The sequence below is a fragment of the Dermacentor silvarum genome, chromosome 7 (genome assembly GCF_013339745.2).
Source record: "Dermacentor silvarum isolate Dsil-2018 chromosome 7, BIME_Dsil_1.4, whole genome shotgun sequence".
Lineage (NCBI taxonomy): Eukaryota > Metazoa > Arthropoda > Arachnida > Ixodida > Ixodidae > Dermacentor > Dermacentor silvarum.
In genome coordinates this window covers 60483152-60506069 of record NC_051160.1, presented here as the reverse complement: position 1 = coordinate 60506069, position 22918 = coordinate 60483152, and the positions used below count along the sequence as shown (strand labels likewise).

The 22918-nt window shown below is 45.1% G+C and overlaps 1 protein-coding gene across 1 annotated transcript in view; it reads right to left on the bottom strand.

The window, feature by feature from the left end:
- Positions 1–436: 436 nt before the first annotated feature.
- The window catches only part of LOC119458094 (protein farnesyltransferase subunit beta-like), a 35699-nt gene continuing 13217 nt past the window's right edge, over positions 437–22918 (bottom strand). Inside the window, 7 exon segments of the mRNA XM_049670749.1 lie at positions 437–2645; positions 4992–5106; positions 6417–6537; positions 6540–6666; positions 8705–8828; positions 10414–10500; positions 18157–18240. Of these exon segments, the coding sequence (XP_049526706.1) occupies positions 2544–2645; positions 4992–5106; positions 6417–6537; positions 6540–6666; positions 8705–8828; positions 10414–10500; positions 18157–18240 (760 nt within the window). The 3' untranslated portion in view covers positions 437–2543.

Below are 22918 nucleotides of genomic sequence, written 5' to 3'. Positions count from 1 at the left end.
GCAACTAAATGAAATACTAACTAGCTCATTCTGTCATCCTTCTAAGTACCAGCGCTAACTTTGGCTTACATGTGGGGTCTATCGGCACCTCAAATCCGCGAGAAGAAGAGGATATTACCCTCATCCTGCAGAAATTCGGAGTTTTCGCTATCGACACAAGCGACCCACTTGAAATGCTTCACACTAACTCTGGTAACCAGCGCAGTGGTCTGCATACTTAGGACAAAGGCTGCACTGAAGGAGCGTCTCGGAACAAAAACCGAGCAGTCAATGAACTGGCAATTGCGAACTGGTCCTACATGTCAGTCAGAAACTGTAAGCCTATGTGCCTAAGTAGGAGCACAACATCCTTGTAAGAATGCTGCAGCTGAACCAAATGTGATGCAACCACTTTTTACCGCCTCCACTAAGACGGTTTAAGATATATATATATATATTTACAGAACAGGTGTGGAAGAGCCCCGTCAATAGGCATGTAAGTTTTGTAACAGAAACAGGAATAAAAATTACATGTTGCCATGCACAAACTACCATCAGCTCAACATTGACTTTGTTAAACAATATTTATAGGCAAACAATGACGCTGAATCAATGCTCTATTCTTTACACAAGAGACATTGAAAAACATGAGCTTCTCCTTTTGTGAGTGTACATTATCAGCCCAATTTACATCTCCAACCTATAGCGAGCCATTTCTAGTTAACTACCATTCGGAACTGCTTGAATGCAGCATAGAACACAATGATTCTGCTAAAACATTCAAGACATAAAAAAAGGAAGGTTAAAAGAGAAAGATGAAATGTTTGCCACAACATTCAAATCAAGGAAGAGCACTACAAAAAATATGTGCCTGTAAAATAGATGATAGCCCTTGTCATAATTAGCTGCCAAAAATAACCCCCACTAGCCACAATATTACTTCTTTCCAGCCAGCATACGAGGAATTAACTACAAGTTAACTAAAAGGTCAAGGTGGAAAATAAAAATTGGAGACTGTTTTAAGTGGCCTTGGGAGACTTTTGTTGCCTCAGCTATCCAACACGAGACATACGCAAGTTCCCTGGATTTATTAGATATGAACGGATCGTTAAATTATGTCAGGCATAAGACTACCACTGCTCTGTGCAAGCTGCATCTACATAAACATCAATTTCACCAGTGAAACTTGTAAATCAATGTTGTTGTCAACTGCGCCTTTGTACTTGCCTTCCAACATCATCATCATCCTGTCTTTATTACGTAAAAAATTCAATGGTAAATAATTTCATCCCGTGCACATACAGTCCTGGATTAACATAGATTGACTTCCCGCTCTCTGCAGGCGATTTCATGGTCATAATTTCTAATTCCTTGCGCTAAACATCTTAACAAAACAAGAATAGTAAAATGTATAATGTGCCACACAAACTTGGGCCCCCCAAATATGAAAACCGATGAACAGGTATGGCTCTCCTGAGAGCCAACACCAAAAGAATGCAACAGCACAAAAAACATAATCACAATCACACTTTCCCAAGAATTGGAATTAGCAAGCAGCGTGCTACCGGCTGCAAAAGTTTACGGAACACTGTAGCCATGACAGAAACTAAATTTTCTCCGAGCAAAACACTGACGCACCTTGCCGATGAAAGGTGCAAACCACAACTATGTGTGCAAGTGTGTATGTGTGAGTGCGTAAACGCAAGCTTCAATGGATGACTCTCAGAATCCCTTGAGCAGGCTTCCTTACACTGTGATAGAGAGCCACCACTAACTGCGTAGTATTGTAGAAGTACCCATTGAGTGTGGCTGCTAATCTCCAATTCCAACTCGCAGCGAGCGAGGCTGCACTAGATCCTTTTTTTGTGAGAACAGCGCAAGATTGACCACCCTGGCGATGACATCCTAGTCGTGCAAAGAAAACCTTACCAGCTAGCTAATGCCACCTTCTTAGTCAAGCAACAATGTTGGCATGAGCAGCCACCTCGGATTACACCATGCTCCCTGCCGAGACGGAAAAGCATTTGCCAGAATAAAGGATTGCTCTTTCAAGCCTGTGGTCTCTTGCTTCAACTTCCTTACACGTCGATCCGCTCCAGATGCTTGGCCGGTTGTACGCTGACATAACCCGCCTCAAGGCAGTATCAAAATTTCACTTTTTCTGCCACGACTCCCTTCCATAACCATTTGCAGCCGTTAGTACATCACGCTGAGCAGGCAATCTCGAGATGTACACCGGTCGAACTGAGGTAACAAGACTTTGCCAAGCTAGCTCGAAATGTGGACTGGCCACACCACTGTAGCATCAATGCTGTACGCAGGAGCGTCTAGAGTCTCTGTATGTGAAAAGACAACGGTCTCATTGCTCTGGGTAACAGCCGATGTCTGAAAGACTACTTGGCGGGAGTTTGTTGCTGAAATCCCAGTTGCTTCTGGCAGACCATCACTTTCTTGCTTCTGCGTCAGCTTCCTGGTGATTTGCAAAAGTAACTTGTTGCTTCTGCGTCAGCTTCCTGGTGATTTGCAAAAGTAACTTGGCTTGTCCTACAGCTGAGAGGCAGGGCTCAGGAGTTTTCGCCGTCTTCAGGCACGGGCTGTAAGTTGAAGTACTTGAGCGCCTCCACGGCATTTTCCATGCCGATGTTGTACAGTGGATGGATTGTGCACTGCAGTAAGGAGAAAGGAAAGAAAGCAAGAAAAGGTTATGCAGGTTTCATGCACTGTGAAAGTGAGTAGATGCAAAGCTTCTTCAATGTCGATGCTTGTGTTGCGTTCACATTACGTGATGTTACGTTAATGTAGATACTATAACATGTTGTAGATACCACGTTTCTGTTATGTTGATGCTATGTTGATGTCATGCGTGTAACGACATTGCATGGGCTGAAGCAACTTGACTGATTATCCCTGGTGTCTGTGTTGAAAGGCTTACACTGCATGTTAAATGAAGCCCCTTATTGACCGATGAGTGAATCAGAAGTCTGTGAATCCCTGCGCTATGTTACAGCAGATCGTTGCACTTTTGAAAAATGTAAATGAGCATGTCGACCATTTTCAAGGAGTACGAAGGCATCATTATGCAGTTCGGTTATATAACAACAATGAATATGTATGAGCTATTTGTAAAGACCCTGATGAATATTTCTGGGCATCTAATTTATTTGACCTAATTAAAAAGCACAGAACAATCTTGAATTGTTTGACTCACTGGGTCTAACATTACAAAGCCCCAGAGCAACAATGAGAGACATTCTAGATTGATTTTGACAAGCTGGGGTCCTTTATTGTGAACTCAATGCCCAGTAGACAAGCGTTTTTGAAATCGCACACTCATCGTCAGACATCGAGCTTTGTGCCCATCCAGAAAAACACCATGGCCACTAAGCCACTGGTAAAATGGCCATTGGTAAAAATGGGGTGTCACATTAAATAAAGCTGAAGAATGCTGCTCTCTGGAGACGTTCAACAAGGCACACCTGGACCTCCTCAAACCAAGTGTGACATAATGCTGCCATTGCAGTCACAGGCTAAAACTGCGCACATCCCGATCATTTTTTCGCTAGTGAGCTGGTCCGTCCATCGCGATTTAGCCGGTGCTCTACTACTAAGCAAAACTACTGCTTGCCGCAATCGCTGCAGATGTGGCCGTTATCAACGCGATCACGGACGGCGACCTTGCGGTTCAGAAGGCAGGCGGCCGACGCATGCACCAAGTCAAAACGAAACTACCGTTTGCTGCAAGGAATGTGCATGAAACTGCGGTCGCTATCGACGCGATCATGGACGGCGACTACGCAGTTGTGAAGGCACGCAGCCGACGAGCGCACCGAGTCAAAACGAAACTACTGCTTGCCGCAACCGCTGCGGACGAAACTGTGGTGGCTATCGACGCGACCATAGATGGCGACTACGCACTTATGAAGGCAGGCGGCTAGTCGCCAACGCGGTGTTACACGCGGCAATTAACGCAAGAATAAAGGCTTTGGGAGCACAATTAGACACGAACCGTTCCGGCATTGCTGCCAGTCAAGTATCGCATACGATTGCCACTGAGAATCATAGTGATGCGGACTGCACTGCTTCGTTTTTGGATGCTAGCGCCGTTCTTGCTCTTTTGCGGCGCTTATTTGCGGAGCTCCGCGTATTAATTTTTTTATTCCGCCAACGTATACATCTGTGTGCACGCTATCAGCACCTACAGTCTACAAACGGGAGAAATGCGCATGGTGCTAAGTTACGGCCTCCGAGATTCAAGTGCAAAAGCTTAGGCGCGCTGCCCATGGCTGCCCGTTTTCGAAGGTTGGGTGGCTACAAGCTGGTTGCGGATTTATTGCGCAGTTCGCGCGTTGCCGTTACGGACTGTGATGTGCTTTTGGACACTCGCACAAGGGTAATGCGCTTTTATTGTGATCGCGTGGATTGAGCGCACCTTGTGCTCGCCGTTTCAGCTACTTGGCGAGCGCGGGACCACGGAAAATTTATCAGTGGCTCGCGGAACCCTGAGCAGGGGCCTGCGGAACCCACTTTGAGAACCCATGATCTAGGTACTTTAAGCACCGCATCAAGTGATAGTGCAGCATGCTCATTACGTCCTGTACATTGCGACGCATAAAAAAATTTGTTTTGTTCAGGAGTGCTTTGTTGTGAGCTCATGCCTATGCAGTACATGTAATTATTCAATAATGGTTCTGCGATGTCATCCCCTTGCTTCTTATATATTACGCTTGTATTGCTACCCCATTAATTTGTAGATGTACTCATGACGTTTCGTTATTGTCTGAACCACTTATCGCTAAATTGCAATGTGCCATATATGAAGAAAAAAAGATCTCATAATTCAGTTGTCACAATGAACTTCTTCATGTTAACAAAAGTACAATTGTGTGTGCTTATACACTTCTCCCTGCTCTGTCGTGCTTATCGTGAGTAGCCTCTGTTACGCGTTAAAAGGCTGATTCAACTAACATGCACTTGAGAGGAAAAGAAGCACTTAGATGTGCGAACCAACTTACAAGCTCGTTCTTGGGGTCTCCAAGGACTCGACTGCTGCCCAAGATTCCCCCACCAAAGTGCTGCGCAACAGTCAGTCCACTCAATAGGTAGCAGGTGTGGTAGTAGTCCCGGGGCCTTTTAACGAGCAAAAGATTCTCGATTTAGTAGGACTGCTTAAACAACAAAATTTTCACATCAAATATGAATAGTATTAGAAAAATGAGGGCTATGAATACAATGAATCAGATGCCAAACATTTCATCGCTGCTAAAAATGGGAAAATAAACATGAAGAGGAAAGGGAGGAAATTGTATGTCATTCAATACATGCAAATTAAAAAAAAATTTCATTCTAAATTTTGTTGTACTGGCCGGCTTATGAATGGGCAAACTGAAAGTTTACAACAGTTCCTTCTTGGCTTACCATGGGCGCATGAACTGGCTGGTGAAACTGTTCTGGTGCTCGAGTAATTTCTAATGACAAACAGGCTCCAATAGTTGTAAGAACCTTGCATATTTCACCACAAGCGAGTATTCAAACAAACATATTATAAAGTTATCAAACTAAATACAGTGGAATCTCGATGATACGAATTTTTCTGAGGTCCCGGCCGAGCTCCATTACTTTGCAACGTGCTAGAGAACGGTTGTTATGAATCGATTTTCGACCCGCGTCGGTTGATACGAATAAATGCCGCCCCACCGCTTCGAAGCCGCTTCGATACAAGGTCTCGGAACCGTGTCTGCGGCTTTTTAGTGGGTCTGGGCACCCACCCACTAAAAAGCCGCGGACGCGGTTCCGAGACCTTGTCTCGAAGCGGCTTCCTCAGCTCGCTGGATGGCCCAGAGTTGTGCTGTCAGGTTTGAGCTGAGTAGTGCGGTCTTCCAGCGCGAGCGGAGACTGGCGGTGGAAGAGATGGAGGGGTCGGCACTGCCCGACTTGTTTGTTAAGTCCTGACACTCCCACAACATGTGATTAGGTGTAGCAACCTCACCACACGACGTGCATCTGTTTGTAGTGTACATGTCTGGATACATGGCGTGCATGAGTCTGGGGTTTCTGTAAGAATCCGTTTGTAATTGTCTGTAGTGTACTGCTTGCATTCTGTCTAACCTAGCGTGAGGGAATGGGTATACGCGTCTTTGTAACTGGTAGTGTGAAGGAATATTTTTTTTTTCAGGCCCGCCCCGAATGAGCTTCGCAGGACCCCCAATAAAGTTGTTCAATCAAAACTGAAGAGAGGCAAATACCCAGTGCCGCACACCCAGTGACCCAAGTTGGTGTGAAAGTGTTTAGATGCAGGCATACTTCACCCAGTATGCACACTGGGTGAAGTTCCCAAAGAATGCTAATCTATCATTAATACTAATAATACACCCATTTTCCAGGTATCAGTCTACCCCAATATGCCGAAAATATATGCAGTGCAAGGCTAGCATGCTCACTTTCCAGGTTTGTCGATGAGGCCGCCGGCGGGTTCCTGGCAGCAGATGAGGATGTACTCCTGGAGGGCGTCCTGGTCAAAGAGCCAGCGCTCCATGCTCAGGGATTCATTGCCCAGGGAGAAAGCACCTTGTGCAGGAGCGGGAAGACGCCCCCCTGCCAGAAGGAGTAGCAGCCGTCGACCAGCTTGTTGGTGCGGCCCTGGAAGCCACCCTCAAAGCGCATCTGTCGGTTCACCAGCCACCGCTGCAGGTTCGGGGATAGCCGACAGGATAGAATGTGAGGATGTAATTATGATGCGGTGGCCATCGAGGCAATTTCGGTTCCTTTGACCCTTTAACTATTAATATTAAGCTTGAGGCGTACTTGTCCTAGCTGGTTGTACCAATATTGCCAAAGACGAGTAGTAGTCGTCCAGGCAAGAGCTTTTCTAGTTTTTTTTTTTTTCTCAAAGCAGGTTGTGTTGTGCGTTTGAGTTTCTGCACTTGAACAAATATTTCTCTGTACTTTTGATTCCTTTCATTATCCTTTGTTCAGATAATTACTTTCAACCTTTACAAATGTGTTGAGGATAAGTAACTTTATCCGGTGAGATCTTTTTTACTCATTTTTGGGTGATTGTAATATGAGAGATAAATGACCTTACATACATTGTTTTCAAATCCATATGTAATGCACAATAATTAGCTAAAATAGAAAGATATTGGTAATTTTGTATACCCTTTTACGAAAGAACTTGGGAGTTATAGAGTTAAAAATAAAAAGAAGTTATTATAGTAGGTGCTTGAATAGCGAAATTTTCTAATCTAGTCGAATACGAACATTGGAGACCTTCTATTTTAATACTGAATCAAATACATTCGACTTCTATTGAGTCAACCTTGATGGGACCAACAAAATTGAATTATCTGGCAGGTCAAATTAAACAAGATGCAGAAAAAATGCCAAAATGCACCGCTGATTTATTTCGCATTATTTGTCTAATTCTAACACGCTTACCAATCAAACACGCACCCACTTTCTATGTACCCAAAGTAGAAAACTAATGTCAAAATGACACTAAAGCTCCTAAACCGAGTAGAAACCTAACATGCAAACTATTTTTTAGCAAGAAAAATGGAAGAGTGTTTCACAATGGCAGCTGGTTTTCTAAAGTCACCTTTACCACAATAGAGTAGTGTTATGCGGTGAAACATACAAACGCCACAAACAAGGTTCTGGTTTTGTATCCGACTGTCCCATGCAGGCAATTTAGGCTCAATGTTCTAGGAATAAAAAAAAAAGCGTATGTTAGAGTCAGGTAAATACCATAATGGGACACTGTGAGCTAACGTTATTGCTTGAAAATCTTCCTGAGCAGGCCAAAAATACGTGCTTTTGATGTTGGATGACATGTGTTCAATGAATTAGCAGTTCCCTATGCTCCACCGAGACATGCTGCAACCAGAGGGATCACTATTAGGGTCACCATAGTCGTCATTCATGTACGTCCAGACCGATAAAGTTTGGATTATCCAGCGAAGGCCAATTTTATGATCAAAATAACGAAAGTACGGGGCCCATAGAAATGCATGGGCTCTGGCTCGGAACGTTCGGTCCTGATCGAATAAACCAAAAAGTTAACCATAGTCAAATTACCGGAAGCCTACTGCATTTGAAATTTCTAAACTAACTGCAAAATAAACTTTGCATGGAGTCTGTTTGACAAAAACAGAAAGGCTTGCAAATGAGAATATATAGGCTTGCAAATGAGAATATTTACGAGTTATCATATTTAGCGCACCCTGAAAATGATAGTGATGCAACAAAGAAACAGCAGGCCATCAGGCGCATGCAGTAGACTGTTGCACTGATTGAAGGAGCTAAGGGCAATACTACAGCACCCTTGGCCATGTTAAAGAAACCCAAACATGATGAGATTAGCCAAATAATAAATTTCTTTCCTTAAATCAAGATGACAAATTCATAGGCCAATGTGCCCGGTGAGTGTGCATACGCGTGGGTGCAGTACGTGCATGCAAGCTTGTTGAGTATGCGCGCGTGTCGTGTGTGCTCTTTGTAATGTCTGTGGCTTAATGAATGTTCCATCTACAAGTGGTGCTGGCTAACAGTATGAAACCTAGGTTACGCATATGTGGACAAGAGCATTTTTGAAGTGTGGCAAGCCTTTGTCGTAATAAAGGAAAAAGAAAAGCAGTAATCTTTCAGATGTCTGCCCCGCTTGTGTCGCACTATTCACACGTGCATGTCTATGGAACAACAAATTTGCATAAAATGAACTTGCCAGCAGTTTTTTCATGTTGCAGAGCGTCTCCCTCTCGAGGAAAACCAGAGCGGCGAAACCGCAAAATGTGTAACCACCATGGGCCTCCATGCCTGGTACACCACCGAAGCCCCCTTCGTAAGTTTGGCACCTACAAAGAACAAAAACTTATATGCAAGAAAGCTCGAATGGCTGCTACTGCATCAGATGTACAAGCATCTTACAGGTTTCCAGATATGAGATGAACCATCGAGAACATGAGACACTGTTACATGGTCAAGTGAAACGCTGGCAGGAAGGCAGGCGACAACAATAAAGTGGAGAGACAGGATATAGCATTGGGTGTGTTGGTAAGGCACATTTCTTAAAGTAGGAGAGTGCCTTGTTCTTGTCGCCCTGTTCATTTATTGTGTACTTGCCTACTGAAAGCATGAAGAGCGAGATTTTGATTGCTTTAGTTTGAGCCGGCTAAAGAAAATGCTACTCAGTGGCAGTGACAGTGCAGTAATAAGCTGCTGAATTGGATGACACAGTTAACAATCAGGCCCCCATTTATACAATGTCATCATGTGGTTTAAATCAAATGGTGATCACTGCAGCAATTTCATAACATACAACATGCATCCCATACGTCTGAAAGACGAATGCCTTCAGCTAGCATCCATAAAATTTGTGATGAAAGAATGACATGAAAGCATCTCTCTGTGATAGCCTCTTGCACAAGAGTCAAAACTGTACTCCATTTCATATTATAGGTTCGATGCTGCAGAAACTATGAAGTTCTGTCATCAAAATGTATCACTCTGCACGTTTTGTGGTCAAGTAGTTTTGACATCCAACACTGAATCAAAAGGACTGGGGTTCGACATAATATGTGGGTAATTTTGTTCTTTTTGCTTTTACGGGCCTGACTGTAGCCCCGAGTGAACTTTCCGCAATGTCTTTTAAGTGTCATAATAGTGTTTTGTAAAAATAACATGTACGCAGCACTACGAAGCATATGGCAGGCCATGGTCATTTTATGAATAGCCTTTGCTGCATGCCAACGGTGTCCAACTTGCACTGCCTCTGAGTCGAGCTACGATAACACCGGCATTCTCATCCCGCCGTGTGCATCAAGGTCGTCTCGCTGCTGCACTGCTACGTACTGCAGACAGCACGGTGCTTCTGGGTTCCTTAGTCGAACTTGTGTTCGGGTGCCCTGTCATGCCTTTTGAACCCTCTGATATGTTCAATACGTGAACTTTGCAAAATAGGTCGAGTTTCGAATGAATACTGTTTTTTATATAGGGTGATGCCGCAGAAACCATCTTCTAACAAGACAAGAGGAACAACTGCTGAGACATCCCAGGCGCAATTGAAAGCAGTAGTGAAATGCTGGCAAAAAGAACAGAGTGGGAAAAGCAAGCGAGCACAAAAACAATAGAACGTAATTAGCCATCATTTACATAATTATTTCGTGTACAGCTATTCTAATGTACGATGATAATACCAGCTCAGATTATCTAACCATTTAATATTTATTTGTCTTTCAATACATGATGCACTAATTTTTGTTTGCGGATGTGGGCAGTACACAAAGTCACTACGCCTTACATGGCGTTGCAGCATACGTATGAAACGCAGTATAAGCACTGAGATCTGCAAGAAAGCACACCTTTTAACACTGGCAATGTTGCTTAAGGAGCAAAAAAACATGCACGCGGATACTCATTCAGAAACTTTTGAGCACTCACTTGATGACCCATTCTGCCGTTCCTTCGAATAGTGATGGCGTGAAAGTGTTTGTTAGTTTGGCCACGGACAGAGCACAGTAGGCCCCCCTGGAAGACATTTAAGAATACTTTAAATTTATTTAAAAATACTGAAATTGTTACCCAAGGAGAGGGCAAAATGCAAGACTGTACAAAAGCTTCCACCCTGACACAACAGCATGTGCTGTTGTCCCTTGAAGTCACACTCAATGCAAATACTAATTCAAGCTAAAGTGACAAGTTCTCCAACAAGTCCATAGAGTCAATCCAAGTTAATTTTGACACCTAAAACACAGCTGTAAAGGAGATTGACATAAAGGCAAAACCGCTTCCTCCTAGGCACAACACTGAGCACGAAATAAGGGAGAAAGAGAAAAAAGGAAGCAAAAGAAAGCATACATCGTACCATACGATAGAAGGATGAAAGTAATAAAAATGCATTTCATATACATGTGTTCATAACATATGTTCAAATAAACACACAATAGTAATATTCAAGCAATACTATTCCTACATTGCATTTGCATACAGTAGAGTTCCATTACTATGATCCTGATGGGATCAACTAAATTAATCGAATTATTCGGCAGGTTGAATTAAACAAGATGAAAAAAAAAAGTCTGAATCCATCGCCAATTCCACTGGCCTTATTTACCCGATTCTAACACGCACCCTAATCAAACGTGTACCCGCTTTCTGTGTCTCCAACGTAGAAAACTACCGTAGAGATAACATTAAAGCTCCTAAACAACGTAGAAATCTAATGTGCACCCACTTTTTCAGCAAGAAAATATGGGTTTTTAAAAATCAGCTTCACTGCAAGGTTCTTATAGTCAGCTTTGCCGCAATACAGATGTGTTATGCGGCAAAGCACATGAACGCCGTGAACGCGACTTCTGGTTCATTTTCCTTAAAAAAAAACACCCGCAAAAAAGAAGATAAAAAGAAAGGAGTGCGTTATTATCGAGTAAATACCACATAAGGCATTGTGATTTGCTTGCAAATATTCCTAGGACAAGCGAAAAATAGGTGTTTCCGAGGCGAGATTATAACTAGGGCTCTGTGTTTTCAGAGTTTATTTTTCTTGAAATTCGGAGGGTTTTTCGGAGATTATTTTCTGGCGGAAATTCGGAGTTTATCGGAGCTTATTTCTCGTAAATCCCCAATTCTCAGAAATTCGGAATACTCCAAAATCTTAGATGAAATGATATCTGAACACGAAAACATCAGAACACACGAAGTGTATTTTTTGTTGTCTGGAAGGTTTGAACGCAGAAACACATATACACTACAAGCACAAATACTTCAATACAAAACACCTACATTTGTGTGTATTACAAGCTTAAAGCTTGTTGTAATAGACGCTATCATGCTTTACGAGGTTGCTGTCACTGGTGGAAGCACGCTCCTTTCGGTTGATGATTCTCATCTTTGAAAATGCCCTTTCAATGTTTGCACTAGAAGACTCAGCGCGCAGCGAGAAAGCACTGGCCACTGGACAGTGTGAAGTCTCCAAAGCGACAGGGCTTCAACAATGTTACTGATTAATTAGCTCTGATAGTTTGCAAAATCACTCATGAGTTGGTTCATGTCGTCAGTTTCAATAAGCCCTAGCTTAAAAATCGGCGCGCAGGTTTCAAACGCATGGGCTAACTCATGCTTCACATTTAGATTCACACCTTGAACTCTATACCAAAACGATTCACTAGTGTACTGGAATGCACCGAAAAGGTTCCTCTCAACTGTCTGTCTCCACTTTTCAGCGACAGCAGCGTAGCATCCATGAAGGTCGGCGACAGTCGTTGAGCAGTCATACGTCTCATGTTCCGTGCGTGTCAAGCCCTGTGTTAAATGTGCGAAGGGTGTGGTCTACGAGATACTGTTGACGTGAGGTAAAGTTTATATCGGCCTAACCGGCCGATGTATCAATGACTGCTTAGAACATGCCCTTTTGATATAGAATGGAACAGGCTTATATTGTCCTTTAAAAACGAAGTTTATCAGATAAATCCCAACTGCAAAAAATTTTACCGGTGAGTGCTTATCGGATTTTTTTTATTTATCCAAAAACACGCAGCCCTAATTAAAATGAGTTCAACGCCTTTACTGACCCCTAAAGCTCAGCGGAGACAGACTCTGCCAGTACAGGGGTTGCCATTGGGGTCAGGCATAGGGGTCAGGCACCAGCACGCTAACTGTTCGAATCATCTGGCGAAGGCCAATTTTAAAATCGAAATAATGAAAGTTTAGGCCCACAGGCACCGTCGAGACCTTCAGTCTGGATCAAATTAAGCGAGAAATCAAATTACCGGAGTCAAATTAATGGAAGTCTACTGTATATGCTTTCTGTTTTTGCAATACCCAATTTGTTTGTCTATTCCTTTTCTTTTTTTGGCTGACAAACAGGAAATTCTCAAGATAAACTGACTCGTTCCTCGCTAACGGGATGGTATTCACTATGTCAAGGGACAAGACCATGGAGGTGGGACAAGGGATGAGGTAGTCAGCGAGAACGTACAGGTTGGGTCGTTAGCTAAGGTTCGCTATGCTTTTCTTAGCTGTCTTGGTCAGGAGTCAGTTTTAGAGTGTATAGATTTGGTGGTTGCGGTTCGCCATGCTTTCCTTGGCTATCTCCGTACTGGATGCCGCTTCAGTGCAGCCGAGCATCATCAGGAATGCACACGGGGGCTGTCATGGAAATTACGTTGAAAGCCGTGACAGCGTCCCCTGAGCCAGTGGGCAGAGAAATGACAAAGCACGCATGGAAAGTGTGTTTCGTGGAATTGAGCCGTGACGGCGGCTCCTTAATTTACGGTGGAAGGAAATTCCGCCGGATGCGGCTTTTTCAACCCATGTTACTGCAGAGGGCCACCAACCGGTTGCTGTTTGCGTAAGCGGGCATGAAGATGGCAATTAACTGGTAGCGAGTGACTGGAAGACGCTTGAGGGTTTTGACGAACTGAGTGTTGCTCCCGTAGGGGCGGGTGAAAGTTAGACAGTCAAAGAATTGTTGTTGGGTTGTTTGATCCAGCGCGACCGAGCCTTTAAGAACGGGCGCTCGGCATGAGAGGAGGGAGTTGTCTGGGCGCAGCCCTGCTGGACAGTTCGCTGCGGAATAAACGTTGTCCTCCACCAGACGCTGGTTCTTCCTTCGCGTTGCCACCGTGCACTCGGGCCATCGAGGGGCACCATCTCGGACCACCACCACCCACGAACTTCCATCCCTAACTGGCGCAGTCGAATACCGGATCGGAAAAGCCCACAGCGAGGGAGACACCGGAGCCTTGGTGGGGGTGAGCTGTTTCGTCATCGTCACGACCAGGCCGTCTTTTAAGGCGTTGGTCTGCAATCACGAGAGAGGCGCGAAAAGGGTCCAATTTCCAAGAACCTTGGGAAGGTGTTGGAACACCGTTGAGGCGCGAAAATGACCGGCAGCCTGAAGAAGCCTACGGCGAAAGTGGCGGGCGTACAGCGGAGCGAGAGCAGATGAGAAAGGAGCGTCTGCAAGCGGCAAGTGTGTTTTCACTTGATCAGTACTTCGGCGACGACAGCTTCATCAAAACGACAGCGGCAGCAGATGAAAAGCTTGGCGCAGTGAACGAGCTGATTACATCAGAGCACCGCGGATAGGTGGAAGGTAGCTGCGGTGCTGCAACAGTGTTGTGTGTGCGGGTAGACGTTCCTGCATTTCATCGCCACATCCAGATTCGGCGCCATCGCGAGCCTGGACACTCTTGACACCGAGAGATCCCCGAGGACACGTACCAGCGAGAGGAGCAGCGAGAATCAAGCGGCGAGAGAACCAGCCGGCGACGAGCATCACTTCCTATGGTGAGATCCGTTTCGTGCTCTATTGTGGTTCTGACGTGAATGCATTTGCGTTCCGGCACTCTCTGGGAGCTTGGTAACATGGACGACACAGATAGGAGCTTGGAGGCTAGTGGCAACTCCAATGAGTCGGGTCGTGCCCACGAGTTGAAACTAGAAATTGAAGCCCTTAGGATTCAGCTTGAGATAAAGAAGTTGAAATCCTCGCGCGTATTACAAGATGCAGCGCAAGCACGGAGTGAGTCGATTGGGATAGGCAAGTACGCTAAAGAGTTAAGAGCCGTGCTCGCCCCCATGCCCACGAACGATACCATGATCCCAGCGTGGTTTAAGAACGCCGACTCCTTGTTGAGGACCCTCCAAATTCCCGAGGAAATGCAGGGCGCTCTGATATTGCCTTTCCTCAGCGATACGGTGAGGACTTCCGTGATTAGTCAGTCATTGAGCGGTACCCTTTCTTATGTAGAGCTTAAAGAAAAGGTACTTAAGGAACTCAAAATGACTCCGACAGAGTACCGCAGGCGATTCCTGGACATAAAAAGGGAAATGGACGAGTCATGGAGTCAGCTAGCGGCGAGGTTAGAAACGATGTTTTGCTATTATCTATGGAGCAGAGAAGTAGGGTCGTTTGAGCAGTTGCAGGCCCTGCTTATCGCGGATAGACTGAAGCAACTTATGCCACCCGACATTAGGTCGTTCGTTACTCAAGGCGAAATGAAAGGCTGGCGTCAGGCAAAAGATTTAGCCAAGCTGGCTGCAAATTTTGAGGAAAGCATGTCACATAAAGTGAGAACAGAATACCGCGAGAATATGATGGCAAAAGAGCTGCCGCATATCCAACAGGGCAGACAACATTATGCGAGCAACCTGCGCACTGACCGTATGCTGTGTTTCGCTTGCGGAGAACCGGGACATTTTCAGAGGGATTGCAAGTCGCTGCGTGACATCGATCCTAGAAACAGAGAGGTTTCTCGCATAGCCACGAAAAATGAAGGCGCACGTGAGAGAACGTCCCCTGTGAGGCAGTCGGATAAGCTCCCAAGTAGTAGCATGCAGTTGGAAAACACGCGTGTGCATATTTTCGTTGGGGAAAGTCTCTGTACAGCTCGCATTGACTCTGGTGCGGACATCACCATAATAAGGGAAGGCAAGGTACCAAGTTAGATTTTAAAGCAGAGCAGTGGTCACATGAAGCTCACGGGTGCATTTGGTCAAGCTGTGACCGCAGACATTATGTACGTACCCCTCGGCCTCCCATGTCCTTTAGGCAATGCTACTCAGCGCGTACCGTTGCTCTGCGCGGTAACTCCGGCATTGGCTACGAGCACTGACGTGCTATTGACTCCAGACGACTATGAAAGTCTTTGTCTCGCCGTGGACGAGTCGGGGCGTGACCTCGAGAGCGGTGAGTGTGCCTTTGTGGAGGAATCGCCGGAGCAAGAGGGCACGGTTGCGAGGAGATATAATGTAGATTATGCAGCCCATACCAGCTACGATAACACAGCGCGCCATGTTGTCCATGAGGAGCCGAACATAGGTGTTGAGGTTGACTCGTGCTGCGAGGCCAACGTAGGGCTGGGAGATGAAAGAGAGGGGGATGGAAGCAATGAGATCACCGAACAAGAGGAGGTAGAACCGATTTTACAGGACCGAGGCGAGCAGGGCAGCGTTGCTAACGTGGGCACCGCCGGAGATCCGTTGCAGGGGGGTCGCACAGATGAAAGTGAACGGCTTAGGCTGTGTACTGAAAGCTCCTTTGCGAAAGAGCAAATGGACGATGTATCGCTGGCAGATGCATGGCAACAGGCAAAGGACAGGACTCATGGCATCGTTATTGAGGGCCAAATGCTTTATCATCGGGAGTCACTGAGCGGCAAACAGCACCTGCAACTAGTTGTTCCAAAGCATCGTCGCACGGAAGTATTAGAATTAGCGCATGATAGTCCGTGCGGCGGTCATTTTTCGGAGAAAAAGACGAAAAAGCGCATCAAGAGTGCGTTCTATTGGCCGTCGCTGGCTTCGGACGTAGAGCGCCATTGTCGCACATGCCATGGTTGCCAGGTGCATTCGCGTAAACTGACGACAGACCGGGTGCCCATAACGCCCCTCAACTGCCCGCAAAAGCTGTTTGAGGTCGTGTATCTTGACTGCATTGCACCGCTGGAGCTGGGTTCGTCACGCGGTCATAAGTACGCATTGTAGACCTTTGTACTAGGTGGGCAGAGGTCATCCTGTTACGTGCTATAACGGCTAAAGCAACGTGTCAGGCCCTGATAGAGGTATTCGCGCGTTACGGGACGCCAGAATTAATATGCAGTGACCAAGGAACAAATTTTACAGCTAAACTGACCGCCGAGTTGATGGAGAGATTAGGAGTGGCAGTGAGGTTTGCGACTCCTGATCACCCACAGAGTAACGGCATTGTTGAACGGTGGAATGGCACATTTAAGGGCATGTTACGTCATGTCATGGATGAACATGGAAAAAACTGGGACCGCTATGTGCCATGTTTGCTGTGGGCTTACCGCGAAATCGAACACGATATAACAGGCGTTTCGCCCTTCGAACTCATGTATGGCCGAGCATCTCATGGCCCCCTTAGTATTCTGCGCAAATCATGGACAGGCGAATGGGCACCTCCCGCAGGGTTGAATAAACCAGCCGCGGTGTACCTTAAGGAACTTCACGAAATGATGAATGCAGCCGCGAGAGCTGTCGATGAACGGTGTAGTCAGATGCAAAGGAGCTACGCTCAAAAATACAACTTGCGGGCTAGGCAGAAAGAGTTTAACATAGGCGATCAAGTCCTTGCAATGCAAAATGCAGCCGGAAGCAAGATGCAACCAAAATGGCTTGGTCCTCAAGTTGTGAAGGAAAGAAGGCGTGCTGACAGCTACTTGATAGTGGATTTTGCGGGCACTGAGAAACTTGTGCATGCGAATAAATTGAGACCTTACTATGCCAGAACCAATAATGTAAGCGTGGTGTTTGAGGCTGACTATGAATTTGGCAGTCTAGAAACCGCACCAAATGCCGTTGAACCTCGCGAACAATGTCCGGTGGCCACGAAGGCCAGTAATCTGAGCGATCCCCAGAAGGAGGAGCTAGGTAGAGTTCTGGCTGATTTTCAAGAGGTGATTTCGCTAATGTTTTCTTAGCTGTCTTGGTCAGGAGTCAGTTTTAGAGTGTATAGATTTGGTGGTTGCGGTTCGCCATGCTTTCCTTGGCTATCTCCGTACTGGATGCCGCTTCAGTGCAGCCGAGCATCATCAGGAATGCACACGGGGGCTGTCATGGAAATTACGTTGAAAGCCGTGACAGCGTCCCCTGAGCCAGTGGGCAGAGAAATGACAAACCACGCATGGAAAGTGTGTTTCGTGGAATTGAGCCGTGACGGCGGCTCCTTAATTTACGGTGGAAGGAAATTCCGCCGGATGCGGCTTTTTCAACCCATGTTACTGCAGAGGGCCACCAACCGGTTGCTGTTTGCTTAAGCGGGCATGAAGATGGCAATTAACCAGTAGCGAGTGACTGGAAGACGCTTGAGGGTTTTGACGAACTGAGTGTTGCTCCCGTAGGGGCGGGTGAAAGTAAGACAGTCAAAGAATGCAGGCGTTGTTGTTGGGTTGTTTGATCCAGCGCGACCGAGCCTTTAAGAACGGGCGCTCGGCATGAGAGGAGGGAGTTGTCTGGGCGCAGCCCTGCTGGACAGTTCGCTGCGGAATAAACGTTGTCCTCCACCAGACGCTGGTTCTTCCTTCGCGTTGCCACCGTGCACTTGGGCCATCGAGGGGCACCATCTCGGACCACCACCACCCAGGAACTTCCATCCCTAACTGAGGTCGAGCACCTCTCAGGGGGACGGACGTTTATAAACAAGCGCTTAACAACGCTTACCTGACGTCTGCCTCTCCACCGTCGTGCATGATGAAGGAACCGTCGGGCTGCTTCATTCGCCGCAGGAAATTGTACAGCGTGTTCCTGCAGGCAAAGCATGTCACCCTGAAGTCTGAGCACCGGTCACACAAAAGTGCCTAATGTGTTCTGCTACCACTGTTTCTACACATTGCATGCACTGCTTGTAACAATGAGGTCAGATGGGGCAGTATTCTCAAGCAATCGCTTTTGGAATATGATCACGTTAATGAGATTGTGCACGACTAGGCACAGGCACAGTAATACAGCCAATAGCAACTATGATCTGATTATGAGGCATGTCGTAGTGGGGGACTCTGCTAAAACTTTGATCCTCTGGGGTTTTAACAAGCACTTAAATTTGAGTACATGAGAATTTTTGCATTTCGCCCCCGTCAAAATGTAGCTGGGACAGCTCAGCAGCGTAATGCCATAGCCACTAAGCTACCCCGACAGGGCCTTTACAAGTATCATGAAATAAATCATTGAATAAATGCCAGGGAGCGTAGTGTGACATGAGTGAGAAGCTGTCAGCAGGCACTTGAAAGAAGCCGCTTTCGTGTAGTGCATAACACTGCTGCGTGGTTCTGACTGAGAGATGATAAAGGATTTTGTTGTGGGTGTTAGCAGTTTAGACAAATGTGCTCACATGGGCGCTCAGTGTGCACAAGACAGCCTTCCATTGGCCATGTCCTCATAGTCGCAGAGAAAAGTCATCAGTCATCATGATGCCAGACTTGTGGGGATGCTTGACTACTTCACGGCTCCCGATGTTTTAATCGCATGGCTCTCGCATCTCCAGGAATCTGGCTTACCCACATAGCACGTGCTGCAGCAGAAGTCGGTGTAGTTGCACAGCAGTACTAGACCTAGCACGAGTGTTCCTCTGCCAAGGCCACCTGATGTCCATGGCTACTCAGGCGCAAGAGGAACTAGCATTCTCCTCTTGGGCTGCGGGATCTTGTTGTGCACGGAGGGATCGCGCACTTAACGGGGCACATCGTGCGACCGTCCCGCAGATGCCTTCCCATTCATTTGTATGCGTCTCTGTTCGCGTGACTACCCCCGTGAATTGGTGTCCAGTATGGTACGAATTAAGTTTAGGGACAGCAAGTTAAGGACAGCACAAAGAGCAATGGAACGAAAAATGTCAGGCGTAACGTTAAGAGACAGGAAGAGAGCGATGTGGATCAAAGAGCAAACGGGGATAACTGATATTCTAATTGCATTAAGAGAAAGAAATGCAGCCGGGTAGGCCATGTAATGCGCAGGGTAGATAACCGATGGACTATTAGAGTTACAGAATGGGTGCCTAGAAAAGGGAAGCGCAGTCAAGGACGGCAGAAAACTAGGTGGGGGGATGACATTAGGAAATTTGCAGGCAGAAATTGCAATCAGCTAGCGCAAGACAGGGGTAACTGGAGATCGCAAAAAGAGGCCATCGTCCTGCAGAGGACATAAGAATAGGCTGATGATGATGATGATGATGGGACGAATATATTTGCATGGTATCTTTACGTTGTGAGTAGAACTTCTTCGATTTCTCAGCGTATTTTATTGCCTTTGTTTCATTCGTTGTGTAATTCGGCTAGCTGGCTTATTGTACAGAAAGTGCAATAAATGCCCTTTTACTTCCTTGTACTACTGTGTACTGCATCCTTTGTTCCTATAGTGCTCGAGACCTCACATCCTCTGAGCTTGTTCAAATGCTTTGAGCTGTCAGAGAGCCAAGTTTACGCTACCGAATGCACACAATGAATGCGTCAAACTAGCCAGCGGCTCTCAGGCAACAGCTCTTAGAGGCCTGTGCCCATGCAGTCATGATGTTTGATACGTAGCATTTTAACCCAGATGTTTGCATAAACAACACCGCAATGTTGCACAATGTTGCAGTTTCTTTTGTTGAATGTGGTTCACAGTGTGCACACTGGAGCACGCACATGAATGACATCACAATCAAAGCATGCATACCATGGTAATTTATGTGCTGAATCAGTCGCATGCATCTGCAAAAGTATGGCCCCAAAATGAAATTCCGCACAGCTTAAAGGAGTACATATTGTGCACCGAGTTTGCCTTGGTGCTGCGTTCAGCAGGAAATATGCACTGCTCATTGGTCATAGAATGCCATTCTATGGAAGGGGCGGTGGAGTGGCCATATTATTCAAATCTTCATTGCAGATCTTCAAAATGCCTGATATTGATGGTGTAGAGGGCTTATTTTGTAAATTCAACAAAAATAATGTTCGGTATATTCTCGGAGTCGTTTACAGGCCTCCTAACTCTTCTGTTGAGGTCCTAATTAACCTGAAAGAATATCTACAACACCATGTTAAATCAAATGATAGGCTGATTTTGACTGGCGATTTTAATCTGCCAAACATAGATTGGACTACTTTCTCGTATTCCACTAACACTATTGAACAAACTATGCTTGATATTTCCCTTGCATTTGACCTGTTACAAGTGGTTAAAGACTTTACTAGAGTTCATAATGGCTCAGGTTCTACTCTTGATTTATTTTTTTTGAATGGTACTATTAAAGAAAGAGTGGAATGCGATGTAACGACTGGGATTTCTGATCACCAAGCTGTCATTCTGACCTTGAATAATGCAAACTTTAGCCACGAAGATACTACCCATTTTTTTTCCTAACTTCGCTCGCGCTCACGATGAATCAATTATTGATATGCTAGACCTTCATTATGACAGCTTCAGAAATTTTAATGGCGATGTGAATAGCCTCTGGCACTTTTTCAAAAACATTGTTTTTCAGTGCATTGAACGCTTTGTCCCCAAAATTGCTAAAAAGACTCCAAGATGTAACCCGTGGATCACACGAGAGACGTTACGCTCACAACGCAAACTAAAAAGAATGAAAAAGAAATTAAGAGTAGGAAGCTGTTCTCGGACAAGCATTGATGATCAATCAGAAAAATTAAAGCAGCAGATTGCCCGGGACAAAGAAAGGTATTATTCTACCGAGTTGCCCTCCTTCATTAAAACATCCCCAGAGAAATTCTGGAGGCAAATAATGCCAAAACAACGATCTAACGATACATTTACCGTAGATGGAAGGAGTGAGCGTGATGATGCTCTGGTGTGCACGGCTTTTAATGATTATTTCAAATCAGTATTTACGCAGGACGACGGCTTCCTTCCTAACTACGCCACGAATTTACCTTCAATTCCTGATGTTATGATTTCCGAGGCCGGTGTTCTTAATTTATTGTTGAAAATCGATGTTAAAAAATCTCCTGGGCCAGATGATATTCCCAATGCTTTCCTGAAACGGTATTCAGAGTGGTGTTCAAAATACTTATGCATCCTGTTCAGCAGGTCGCTAAGTGAGGGCTCATTACCGGATGACTGGAGAACGGCCAGAATCAAGCCAATTCATAAAACTGGAGACAGAACATCTATTCAAAATTACCGTCCGATATCATTAACCTCAACAGCATGCAAAATCTTAGAACATATTATTCATTAACATATAGCCGACTTTCTTGAGCAAAATAACTTTCTAACCAATGCACAGCATGGTTTTAGACGAGGATATTCTACTAATACTCAACTAGTCCAAACCATACATGATTTTGCAGCGGCAATAAACGAAGGAAAACAGACTGACGCTATATTTATGGATTTTAAAAAGGCATTCGACAAAGTTTCGCATAATAAACTTCTTCATAAACTAGGTAGTATAATAAAAAACGACAAGCTACTCAAATGGATTTCAGCTTACCTCAAGGACCGTCGCCAGTTTGTGGTATTAAATAATTCGTCTTCCCCTACAGTTTCTGTTGATTCTGGCGTTCCCCAGGGATCTGTTCTTGGGCCGCTTCTTTTCTTGATTTTTATCAATGACATTGTCTCTAATATCTCTGTTTCTATCAGATTGTACGCAGACGATTGTGTGCTGTATGAAAAGATTAATACTGCTGAGGATCAAGCCAGGTTAAACAGTGATTTTGCAAAAGTATTATCTTGGTGTGACAAATGGCAAATGTGTGTTAATTATGATAAAACAGTGTTCATGCGCATAACACAGAAACGGAAGCCTCTCCTATTTAACTATACTGCTAATAATAATGATCTTTCAGAAGTGAACAGCTACAAGTACCTAGGGCTTCGGATCTGTAAAAACCTCTCCTGGACCGAACATGTGGATAACGTCACCGCTAACGCCCTCCGCAAACTCTTTTTCCTTCGACGTGCTTTGAAGCTCACGCCCCCCAGTGTACGTTTTCTCGCATATAATACCATTATTCGTCCCATGTTAGAATATGCCATCATAATCTGGGATCCCTTCACTAAAACTAACACTGCTAAATTGGAGAGAGTCCAAAAGAAAGCAGTGCGGTTTATTTATAATTCATTTGGCCGTTCATCTATCACTCATCTACTTAATCAAAGTGGTTTGCTTCCAGTCTCTCATAGAAACCGTATCTGCCGTTTAAAATTCTTTTTTCAATTACTCCAAGGTAAATACAATCTTAACACATCCAACATTATATCGTACTCCTCTGGACATAACACAAGACAATGGCACGATTTTACAGTGACACCATTAAACGCTAGAATTAACTCCTATAAGTATTCTTATTTCCCCAGAACGATTACAGATTGGAATAATCTTAATAATGATGCAGTATCACAAACATCACTGCAAATGTTTGAAAGCTATCTGTAATTTCTTAACATCGTTTATACTACTTATATCATTGTGTTGCAATTGTGTCTT